This window comes from Staurois parvus, unplaced genomic scaffold (genome assembly GCF_062004578.1).
Source record: "Staurois parvus isolate SC_StPar_1 unplaced genomic scaffold, SC_StPar_1.0 ptg000255l, whole genome shotgun sequence".
Lineage (NCBI taxonomy): Eukaryota > Metazoa > Chordata > Amphibia > Anura > Ranidae > Staurois > Staurois parvus.
The window spans coordinates 1,512,839-1,525,628 of record NW_028318051.1 but is presented as its reverse complement, the minus strand read 5'-3'; the positions used below and the strand labels follow the sequence as shown (position 1 = coordinate 1,525,628).

Here is a 12,790-nt window from a genome sequence, read left to right as displayed (position 1 = left end):
TGGGTATCGTTTTGTTCATTCATAGAATACGCCATCCTATAACAAACTGGTGCTAGCTTAACATCACACGTTGTAACCAGCCTTCTATGGGCTGCCAGGATGCAGCAATGCCATTGTATCTACCTTATCGCAGACCCACTTCTTCCATACCTTCCCTGGGAGCTAAAAGATGCTGCTGTGCCGCAATATTTCCATTACAGATGCATTCCCTTGTTGAGGAATTTTAGAAAAGCCATTATCTAAAGTATATTTTAGTTTACTGGGGGTTTTTGATTGATTTGATTTTTATTTTTTTTCAGCCTAAAGTCTGTCATAGGGATTGGGGTTGGAGCCGGTGCCTATGTGTTGTCCAAATTTGCAGTAAGTATATGTATTTTTATAGTAAAAATAAATTCAGCCTGTTCAGACTTGTGTTACATAGTTAGTTTGGCTGAAAAAAGGACAAAAGTCCATCCAGATTATACCCCCCTTATGTATTATACATGGAGATCATATCCCCCCCCCCCTTATGTATTATACATGGAGATCATATCCCCCCTTATGTATTATACATGGAGATCATATCCCCCCTTATGTATTATACATGGAGATCATATCCCCCCCTTATGTATTATACATGGAGATCATATCCCCCCCTTATGTATTATACATGGAGATCATATCCCCCCCTTATGTATTATACATGGAGATCATATCCCCCCTTATGTATTATACATGGAGATCATATCCCCCCTTATGTATTATACATGGTGATCATATCCCCCCCTTATGTATTATACATGGAGATCATATCCCCCCTTATGTATTATACATGGAGATCATATCCCCCCCTTATGTATTATACATGGAGATCATATCCCCCCCCTTATTGTATTATACATGGAGATCATATCCCCCCCTTATTGTATTATACATGGAGATCATATCCCCCCTTATGTATTATACATGGAGATCATATCCCCCCTTATGTATTATACATGGAGATCATATCCCCCCTTATGTATTATACATGGAGATCCTATCCCTCCTTATGTATTATACATGGAGATCATATCCCCCCCTTATGTATTATATATGGAGATCATATCCCCCCCTTATGTAGTATACATGGAGATCATATCCCCCCCTTATGTAGTATACATGGAGATCATATCCCCCCCCCTTATGTATTTTACATGGAGATCATATCCCCCCCCCTTATGTATTTTACATGGAGATCATATCCCCCCCCCCCCCCCTTATGTATTTTACATGGAGATCATATCCCCCCCCCCCCCTTATGTATTTTACATGGAGATCATATCCCCCCCTTATGTATTTTATATGGAGATCATATCCCCCCCTTATGTATTTTATATGGAGATCATATCCCCCCCTTATGTATTTTACATGGAGATCATAACCCCCCCCCCCCCTTATGTATTATACATGGAGATCATATCCCCCCCTTATGTATTATACATGGAGATCATATCCCCCCCCTTATGTATTATACATGGAGATCATATCCCCCCCCCCCTTATGTATTATACATGGAGATCATATCCCCCCCCCTTATGTATTATACATGGAGATCATATCCCCCCCCCTTATGTATTATACATGGAGATCATATCCCCCCCCCTTATTGTATTATACATGGAGATCATATCCCCCCCCTTATTGTATTATACATGGAGATCATATTCCCCCCCCCTTATTGTATTATACATGGAGATCATATTCCCCCCCTTATTGTATTATACATGGAGATCATATTCCCCCCCTTATTGTATTATACATGGAGATCATATCCCCCCCTTATGTATTATACACGGAGATCATATCCCCCCCTTATGTATTATACACGGAGATCATAACCCCCCCTTATGTATTATACACGGAGATCATAACCCCCCCTTATGTATTATACATGGAGATCATATCCCCCCCTTATGTATTATACATGGAGATCATATCCCCCCCTTATGTATTATACATGGAGATCATATCCCCCCCTTATGTATTATACATGGAGATCATATCCCCCCCTTATGTATTATACATGGAGATCATATCCCCCCCTTATGTATTATACATGGAGATCATATCCCCCCCTTATGTATTATACATGGAGATCATATCCCCCCCTTATGTATTATACATGGAGATCATATCCCCCCCTTATGTATTATACATGGAGATCATATCCCCCCCTTAATCTCCTCTTCTCAAGAGAGAATAAATTCAGTTCCTCTAATCTTTCCTCATAGCTGAGCTCCTCCATGCCTCTTATCAGTTTGGTTGCCCTTCTCTGTACTTTCTCCAGTTCCCCAATGTTCTTTTGTGAGGTGCCCAAAACGGAACTGCATATTCCAGATGAGGTATTACTAATGATTTGTACCGGGGGGGGATTCTCTCTCTCTCTCTCTCTCTCTCTCTCTCTCTCTCTCTCTCTCTCTCTCTCTCTCTCTCTCTCTCTCTCTCTCTCTCTCTCTCTCTCTCTCTCTCTTATATAATACAAGAGAGGATTTTGCTCACTTTAGAATCCACAGCTTGGCATTGCTGCCATTATTAAGCTTCTGATCTACCAGAACTCCCAGATCCTTCTCCACCATTGATTCCCCCAGTTGTACCCCCCCTAGTATGTATGATGCATGCATATTCTTAGCCCCCAAGTCCATAACCTTACATTTATCAACATTAAACCTCATTGGTCACATAGTTGCCCAATTACACAGAGCATTGAGGTCGGCTTGTAAATTGGAGACATCCTGTAAGGACGTTATTCTCCCGGCACAGCTTGGTGTCATCTGCAGAGACTGAAATGTGATTTATAATCCCAGACCCTATATCATTTATAAATATATTAAACGGTCTCAACGCTGAACCCTAGGGTCCCCCACTAATAACACTGAATCTTGGGGTACACCACTGACAACTGCTGTTAAACTAATGTGTTTGCACCGCAGATGAACTGCAAGTTGAGGGCAAATTAGGTGGATGTCCAGATCGCAGTAGTACTTTTTTTTTTTTTTTTTTTTTTGCTGCAGTGTGCCATCTTTAGGACTGTAGAAATGTATACCATTGGTCTCTGGTCATGTGTTGTGGTTTACTGTGTGCTATGTACAGAAACATTTATTTATTTTTTGAAAGGACAAACTGTTTAAGGCTAGGTTCACATCTATGCAGGTTGCGTTTGGTGCAAAAACGCAATGCAGAAAACTGCTCAAACGCAACCTGCATAGATGTGAACCTAGCCTTAAACAGTTTGTCCTTTCAAAAAATAAATAAATGTTTCTGTACATAGCACACAGTAAACCACAACACATGACCAGAGACCAATGGTATACATTTCTACAGCCCTAAAGATGGCACACTGCAGCAAAAAAAAAGGGTGGTGCAAAAACGCAATGCAGAAAACGGCTCACCCTTTTTTTTTTTTTTTTTTTTTTTTTTTTTTTTTTTTTTTTTCCTCCTTGTTGCTCAGCAGATTTTAAAATGCAATACATGCTTTTCTGCAGCATTTCCATTGAAGTCTATAGAACCAAAAAAGCAACTTTTTGCGTTCAAAAAAGTCCCTGACCCTTTCCAAAAAAACGCAACGGGTGAAAATGCGCAGATGTGAGCATGTTCCATAAGAAATCATATTAAATGGACTGTACTGCGTTTCCGCAGAAAACATAGGTGTGAACCTAGAGTTAGGCTTTATGCACTCTGAATGTTTTTCTAACTCTCCTAAACACCATTCCTCTTGGCAGTGGCATTTTGTCAGAAAAAATGCTTGAGGCTTTTAGGGACATTTAGCCACGTCAGGTATTTGGGCTTTATTTCATTGGCTAAGTTAATTCATTTCTAAGGCCAGAATAAATGATTGACACTAAACACGCCTGGCGTTAACACTGAGTAAGTGTGGCAGAAGCCCCAATGAAAATAATGGAAAGCTGACAACACACTTGTAATTGTTCATGGAGCGATTACCTGCAAATGTTCGGCCCTGGATGCAAACAGTCTGCACCCAGGGCCAATTATTAGCAGGTAATCTCTGCTTCACCAGTTGCATGTGAGTGGCAGTGATTAGCTGCTGAACCTGCAAGCACCCATTGCTTCAAAAGGGGGGCCTCTACCTGCAGCAAATTGCCAGGGACCCCTGCTGGGTCTTGAGAATGAGACCTTTAGAGTGATCCTAGCTAAAGATTTCATGTTCCGTTTGTGCTCATGCCTGTGTTCAATGTAGTTGTCTTAGATCTGCTCGAATATTTTACAAGACTTTTTTTTTTTTTTCTCCAATGCAGCTTGACCACCCTGAACTGGTGGAGGGCCTTGTACTCATCAACATTGACCCCTGTGCCAAGGGATGGATTGATTGGGCGGCTTCCAAGGTACAGAATTTTTATCTTCAGGAAAAGACTGGTTTGTGCTACTTTTTGTATGCAGAAAGTTGAGGTACCCATTGACACCAGATTTGGCGCTGCTGAATGGGAAAGGCTGGATTGGTGGCTGCCCTTGGCCATGAGATAGGTTGTGGGTATGGCAAGAAATATAATGGTTTTTATGCGGAGTCCCTAACTTGACAGTCTTCGGTCTAGTTATAGAAGAGAGGATGTTCGGACTGATTGAACATGTGAACATGTGCCTTTTTCTTCAATGTGTCCTTCTGTTACAGCTTTCTGGATGGACATCTAATGTTGTGGACATTGTTCTGGCTCACCTCTTTGGATATGTAAGTATAGTTATCCTGATCTACTTAATCTAAACCCAAGAACAAAACTTGGTACATTTCACCGTACTTGTAGGCGCTTAGTTATTTTTCAGGTTTTTTTTTTTTTTTTTTCTCCCAGTGATCCTACCATTCACACACTTCCTTTCCTAGGATAAGAATGCTCACCCACTGTACTCTATGGAGATGCAATGTTGTCTTGGGACAGAAAATGTTAGGACTACAGAACCAACCCCCTCTTGTTGCATAACATAGGGGGAGATGTTTTCTAGCCCACAGAGAACTGGGAATAATCGTAACTGGTTAGTCATCAAAGCAGGGGTTTACTGGCATGGTCAATAGGTGTTTGTTTTTTTTGTTTTTTTTGTTTTGTTTGTTTGTTTTTGTTTTGTGTTTACTGGTTTTTTTTTTTTGGCTTTTATTTATATTTTTTTTTTTGGGGTTTTTTTGTTGGGACACACCAGAACAGATATTGCAGCATTTTCAATGGGTAGGTTTGCCTAAACAAAACAAGGGTACAAATATATTAGTTAGAATTTCTTTTTACATGGTAACAATGCTTTGCTGTATAGCCACTAAGACTTGAGAAACTGTCACTGAGGTGTGTGATGAAGAAAAAAAAAATCTAAAACCTTTTTAAGTATTTTTGATTGAAATGAAATGAGCGTGTGTGTGGTTCTTTTTATTAGATTTATTTTCTGTTTCCTGTGACACGGCTATAATTCAACAAATTATTTTCTAGTGGCTTGCTGTCTTTTCTTGTACACCAGACCTCTCTCCAGTGTTACTGGTTTTTCATTAATCTCATTTGTCTTATTTTCAGTAACCTTTGTATGTTTCTCACAGGATGAACTTCAATCAAATCTAGATCTCATTCAGACCTACAGATTACATATTGCTCAAGACATCAACCAAGAAAACCTTCAGCTTTTCTTGAATTCTTATAATAGGTAATCGTGCCGGGTCAATCAAGGCCCATTTTCAGTATAGTGTGTGTTTAAAAAATAAAAAATGTAGTTCTAGCTGCAGTATTCAACTCACCAGCATGGTTCCTGAAGACTAGGCTCCAGAGCTAGTCCTCTTCTGGACTGAGTGGCGCCCGGCGTCATCCAGACTGTCACGGACACACCCCATGGGGGGGAGCTATGCTGACTGCATCAGTGTGACTCCTCATCCACTACACAATACTAGATGCAAAGGAGGGGACCCTGTGTCATGTGATATGTCAGATGATATTTAAAAACTTTTATGTATACAAACAAATCAGAATCATGTAGGGAAATGAAGGTTTGGGGTTGGAATTAGACTTTTTTAATATTTCCTTTCCTTTTTGCAAGTGGAATGTTTTTAGAGTCACATTTTGTATTTACTTCTGAGATCTATCAGTCCATGGTAATCCTTGTTATCATGAAAAGCATTATCCTTTTTTTTTTTTTTTTTTTCCATTAACCAGCCGCAAAGATCTTGACATAGAAAGACCGGTTCTTGCATCGAATAATTCAGTGGGAACGCTCAAGTAAGTAACTTTTGCAATCCAGAGATGCATGTCATTTCCCTATGTGTATGTCATGTGACCATTTCACCAGAAAGGCACTTTTTGGTTAAGTTTTTGATTATTTCAGCTGCGTCACTGATTACCTTAGATGCCTATGTGTTTGCAAGAATACCTCTGCAAAATCAGTTCCTTGTAAGAATTCTTGAAAAGCTACAGAAACGTTTTCAAACCCATAAGGGTTGATTTTACCAAAGGCAAATGGGCTGTTAGCTTTCCAAGGGAATTTTCACTTGGCTTGGTGAATGTGGGTATTTCTTGCTAAGCGAAATTTTACCAATCGCATGCAAGGAAAATAACAGCTTGCTTGCACATGATTGGATGATGGAAGTCAGCAGAGTTTTACTTCATTAAAGCAGAGCTCCACCCAAAAGGGAAAGTTCCTCTTTAATTACGGATTCCTCCTTCCCCATGAGGAATTGGCAGCTTTTGAGTAGCGGGTACTTGTTTTTTGACAGGTACCAGATCCCACTTCCGCTGTTATCGCCTAGGCCAGGGTTTCTCAACTAGGGTTCCTCCAGAGGTTGCCAGGGGTTCCTTGAGCAGTTTTTGCCCTTTGGGTAAGTTCCCACTGACCCCATTGGTCTTTCTAACTGTCTGTAAGGGTGTAATTCTTCCCAATGACCAAGTGTAAGGAGCATTCTTACCTCTATCACACTAATGTATCATGACTTGTAGATTAAGCCATTTTTAGCAGGGGTTCCCCGAGACCCAAAAGTTATGTCAAGGGTTCCTCTGCATTGAAAAGGTTGAGAGAGGCTGACCTAGGCGATTCAAAGCGGAAGTTGTCCTACCCGCTAAATTGCTGGAATTTTGGGCACAGTGTTGATTCCTTGACAATGTGGTAACGCAAAGACCTTTAAAAAAAAAAAGTGTGTGTGTGTATGTATATATATATTTTTAGTTTGTGTGTGTATGTATATATATACAGTCATGGCCGAAATTGTTGGCACCCTTGATATTTCTCCAGGAAATCATGTATTTCTCACGAAACGTATTGCATTAACACATGTTTTGCTATACACATGTTTATTCCCTTTGTGTGTATTGGGACAAAACAAAAAAAGGGAGGAAAGAAAGCAAATTCGACATAATGTCACACAAACCTCCAAAAATGGGCTGGACAAAAGTATTGGCACCCTTTCACAACTGCGGATAAATAAGAATGTTACAAGCATGTGATGCTCCTGTAAACTCACCTGGGGCAAGTAACAGGTGTGGGCAATATAGAAATCACACCTGAAAGCAGATAAAAAGGAGAGACGTTCACTTAACCTTTGCATTGTGTGTCTGTCTGTGCCACACTAAGCATGGACAACAGAAAGAGGAGACGAGAACTGTCTGAGGACCTGAGAACCAAAATTGTGGCAAAATATCAACAATCTCAAGGTTACAAGTCCATCTCCAGAGAACTAGATTTGCCTTTGTCCACAGTGCGCAACATTATCAAGAAGTTTGCAACCCATGGCACTGTAGCTAATCTCCCTGGTCGTGGACGGATGAGGAAAATTGATGAAAGATTGCAACGCAGAATAGTCCGGATGGTGGATAAGCAGCCCCAAACATGTTCCAAAGACATTCAAGCTGTCCTGCAGGCTCAGGGAGCATCAGTGTCAGCGCGAACTATCCGTCGACATTTAAATGAAATGAAACGCTATGGCAGGAGACCCAGGAGGACCCCACTGCTGACACAGAGACATAAAAAAGCAAGACTACAGTTTGCCAAAATGTACTTGAGTAAGCCAAAAGCCTTCTGGGAAAACGTCTTGTGGACAGATGAGACCAAGATAGAGCTTTTCGGTAAAGCACATCATTCTACTGTTTACCGAAAACGGAATGAGGCCTACAAAGAACAAAACACAGTACCTACGGTAAAATATGGTGGAGGTTCAATGATGTTTTGGGGTTGTTTTGCTGCCTCTGGCACTGGGTGCCTTGACTGTGTGCAAGGCATCATGAAATCTGAGGATTACCAAAGGATTTTGGGTCGCACTGTAGGGCCCAGTGTCAGAAAGCTGGGTTTGCGTCCAAGATCCTGGGTCTTCCAGCAGGACAATGACCCCAAACATACGTCAAAAAGCACTCAGAAATGGATGGCAAAGAAGCGCTGGAGAGTTCTGAAGTGGCCAGCAATGAGCCCAGATCTAAATCCCATTGAACACCTGTGGAGAGATCTTAAAATTGCTGTTGGGAAAAGGTGTCCTTCCAATAAGAGAGACCTGGAGCTGTTTGCAAAGGAAGAGTGGTCCAAAATTCCGGGTGAGAGGTGTCAGAAGCTTATTGATGGTTATAGGAAGCGACTGATTTCAGTTATGTTTTCCAAAGGGTGTGCAACCAAATATTAAGTTAAGGGTGCCAATACTTTTGTCCAGCCCATTTTTGGGGTTTTGTGTGACATTATGTCATATTTGCTTTTCTGCCTCTGTTTTATATTTGTTCCAATACATACAAAGGGAATAAACATGTGTATAGCAAAACATGTGTTAATGCAATACCTTTTTTGTGTGAAATACTTGATTTTCAGGAAAAATATCAAGGGTGCCAACAATTTCGGCCATGACTGTATGTATATAGTGTATAAATTTTAATTTATTTTTTTTTAGTTGAGGCAAGAAAAAAAAACTTCATGTTGCGAAGACGCAAACTTTAAATGTTCACATTATCGTTCCATGCAAAGGCATGGTAATTTGCCTTGTAGAGGATAGCTGGGTTTATCTGATACTTTAGGATCTCAGATCAGCTGATGGCAATCTGTCAGTATCTTTTTAGGGCTATGTGCAATTTCATAGATTTCCAATAAGATTGTGATAAGGGAAGTGTTGCCTTTTTTAGGTGCCCAGCTCTCCTGGTGGTTGGTGACAATTCTCCTGCAGTTGATGTTGTGGTAAGTGGCGTTTTGTGACACTTGCTTTGGTGTGGAAATTTCCCTTCTGTTATGCTCTGTGTTGGGGGGAGGGGTCTAAAAAGGGGACACAAGAGAAGAGTTAAAGCCTCCATGTTTTAATTGTCCTGTTTCTTTTCTAATGATCCCTATTTTCCCCCTCTGTTCTTGTCCTACTGTCATAGGGATAGAATGGAAGAATACTTTTATCCAGTCCCCGCTATACCTGTGAAAACTTAACCACAATGTCTTCTTTCCAGGTGGAATGTAACTCAAGATTAGACCCAACAAGAACAACACTTCTTAAGGTATCCTTGTATGTGGGGGGGGGGGGGGGGGATCTATATCTCCCAACAGATTTCTCAGAAAACCTTTACATTCCTTTCAGAATCAACTTTTTTTTTTTTTTTTTTTTAAGGGACACTGCCACAAAATACTCCCACAAATGTGGGCAATTGATTGTGTATGAAAATTAACAAATCTTGTTTGCAAAGTATTTTTCCTAACAAACTCATTCAAGACCATATTGTAAAAATGAATACACCCCAATGAAAGTCTTAAGCCCGGCCATACATGTGTCGAATTCCGAAAGACTTTTCTTGCGAAGTTTGAACGAAAATTCTTAGAAAAGATTTTCGAATCATTAGTGGGTCACAGAAATCGAATTTGAGTGAACAGGCAGGTTGGGAATTGTTTGGAGAAAAACTAACAAATTTTGAATTCATGATGGGAGAATATAATCGAAAAAGAAATGAGCATGAGCCGTCACCTGGAAAGAAAAGAATTTCTTGGCCACAAGTATTTCCTTTTTTTTTTTTTTCCTGTAACATGAGGTGAAATTGAAGGCTTGGTTGGTTGTGCGTTTTGTAATCCCATGTTGCCACCATTGATTTCAAAATTCAATTTCTGATTTTCTAAGAAAATTTGTTTGGAATTTGACACATGTATGGTCTGCATTAGGAGCAAAGCTAAATTTTAGACAAAATCCTTAGGAATTCAACTCCAGGCAAGTCTAATTATTCATTAAAAAGGTGTCCAGCAGACAGTTGATTATAAAAGGGCGTTACTTAACAAAAAGAACCCCTCCCATTTCATGCTGTCAGCAATGGTGCCACATAGAGAGGGGTCACAAGCCCTGAGAGAGAAAATTCCTTTACACAAGGCCAAGGCTACAAGAAGATCAGCAAAGCTTTACTTATCTGCCAGAATACTGTAGCAAAAGTGATACAAAAATTTAACAAAGGTGGAACTGCAAGTGTCTCAGACATCCAGGTCGTCCACAGAAGTTAATACCTCGAAAGGAACGTCTTCTGATGAGATGATGAGTCCACGAATGAAGGTTCTTCTATATCCCATGCACAAAAAAGCCCACCTAGAAATTGTCAGAATGGGCCTTGGCAAAGACTACTGGGACTCTGTACTCTGGAGTGATGAGACCAAGATAAATGTTTTTGGAACCAATGGCTTCAAAACTGTATGGCCTTGCAAAGGTGAGGAGTACAAAGAAAAATACATGGTGCCTTCAGTGAAACATGCTGGTGGCAATGTCCTTCTGGGGGGCTGCATGAGTGCTGACGGTGTCGGGGAGCTGCATTTCACTGATGGTATCAGGAATTCAGATGTACTGCTCTATATTGAAAGAGAAGATGCTACCATCACTTCATGCTCTTGGTCGTTGTGCCCTTTTTCCAACCTGACAATGATCCAAAGCACACCTCTAAGGCCATTGTTGAATTTCTGAAGACTAACATGGTGAAAGTGATCCAATGGCCAAGTATGTATGCAGATTTGAACCCAATCTAACACCTATGGGTAATTCTGAAGAGGCAAATTGAACAACGCTCTCCATTCAGTATCCAGGCTCTAAAAAGTTGTTCTTGAAGAATGGAAAAAATCAATGATGCAATGTTGCCAAATTTTTCATTCCATGTGAGGCATTTGCGAAGCGTTAATACCATTAGGGAAGCATTTTTAATGCTCCTCAAACGCCTGTCCAACGCTATAGGGGCATTTGGCAAGAGTTAAAAATTAGTCAAGTGTGAATGAGCCCATACTGGTATTACAAAGTGTAAGCAACTGGGAACAGCAACTCAGCCACTAAGTGGTAGGCCATGTAAAACGACAGATCGGGGTCGGCGCATGCTGAAGCACACAGTGCGCAGAAGTCGCCAACTGTCTGCAGAGTCAATAGCTAAAGACCTCAATTTGGTGTGGCCTTCAGATTAGCACAACAACAGTGCGTAGAGAGCTTCATGGAATGGGTTTCCATGGCCGAGCAGCTGCATCCAAGCCTTACATCACCAAGTGCAATGCAAAGTTTCGGATGCAGTGGTGTAAAGCACGCCGCCACTGGACTCTAGAGCAGTGACGTTTTCTCTGGAGTGACTAATCGCGCTTCGCTGGCAATCCGATGGATGTGTCTGGGTTTGGCAGTTGCCATGAGGACGGTACTTGCCTGACTGCATTGTGTAAAGTTTTTGGTGGAGGGGGATTATGGTGTGTGGGTTTTTTTTTTTTTTTTTTTTTTTTCAGTGGTTGAGCTTTGTTCCAGTGAAGGGAATTCTTAGTGTTACTAAACCCAGGACCTTGCATTCACGATATCTGGTCTCCCACAAGTACACACAATGTGGAAGTGCAATTATTTTATCAAATAAACTGCTAAATACTTTTTTTTTCTCTCATCAGCAGTTAGGGCAGTCTTGTGACTTCAGTAGAGCACTGGTTAAAGCTTAAAGGAGGAGTTTTCTTTTATTCTCTAGGAGAATGCAAAACCCCTGACCTCTGGACAGTGCTGATTGGCACTGTGCTGATCACTTGTGCACTCCCAAGAAAAAAAAGCTCTAGCAATACACACTATACTGAGCATGTGGCTACGGGTTCAGTCTGTTTTATCAGGAGATAAGATGTGGACATTTTGAACAAGAGGAGGTGCAGATGGAGGCTAAAACTGTGTTTTTTTTTTTTTTTTTTTTTTATGCAATGCAGAGGATTAACCCCTTAGGATCCACAGGGAGTATAACAAGCATTCTTTACTGCATCTACAGACTGGCCTGCACAGAGTCCTGACCTCAACCCCATAGAACACCTTTGGGATGGATTAGAGCAGAGACTGCGAGCCAGGCCTCCTCCCCCGACATCAGTGCCTGACCTCACAAATGTGCTTCTAGAAGAATGGTCCAACCTTCCCATAGACACCCTCCTAAACCTTGTAGACTGCCTTCCCAGAAGAGTTGAAGCTGTTATAGCTGCAAAGGGCGGGGCCAACTCAATATTAAACCCTACGGACTAAGACTGGGGGGCCATTAAGGTTCATGTGTGTGGAAAGGCAGAATGTTGGAGATACTCAGGGTTTGTGCAGTGTGTTTTAGAGTGGTCCAGGATTCTGTAGGGGGAAAAAAAAAAAACTTGCGTACTCACCTAGGTGGATGCAGCTTTGGTTCAATGCTGCATCTCTCCCCTATCATTTGTAAGACCGAGAAATGAGCATCAAAGACTGGTCCTGGTCCTCAGTGAGCCCATGACTGTCTGTCATCGGCTCTGCTCCTCCAGCGCACACTGGATCTCCAGGCTTTGGAGGGAGTAGGAAAGGCTTGCTCAGGCTCTCAATGGCTTGCTGAGAGGCTGAGTCAGCTGCTGGTTCATGCATCTGGGTGGATCT

The 12,790-nt window shown here is 41.3% G+C and overlaps 1 protein-coding gene across 2 annotated transcripts in view; it reads left to right on the top strand.

Annotated features, from left to right (window-relative positions):
* Nucleotides 1-12,790, top strand: part of NDRG3 (NDRG family member 3) — an 81,152-nt gene that overhangs the window by 53,658 nt on the left and 14,704 nt on the right. For both annotated transcript variants that reach the window (XM_089680997.1, XM_089680996.1), the window contains exons 7-13: nt 300-360; nt 4,275-4,361; nt 4,646-4,702; nt 5,546-5,649; nt 6,153-6,215; nt 9,084-9,135; nt 9,393-9,440. In XM_089680997.1, the coding sequence (XP_089537123.1) occupies nt 300-360; nt 4,275-4,361; nt 4,646-4,702; nt 5,546-5,649; nt 6,153-6,215; nt 9,084-9,135; nt 9,393-9,440 (472 nt within the window). The remainder of the gene's footprint in view (nt 1-299; nt 361-4,274; nt 4,362-4,645; nt 4,703-5,545; nt 5,650-6,152; nt 6,216-9,083; nt 9,136-9,392; nt 9,441-12,790) is intronic.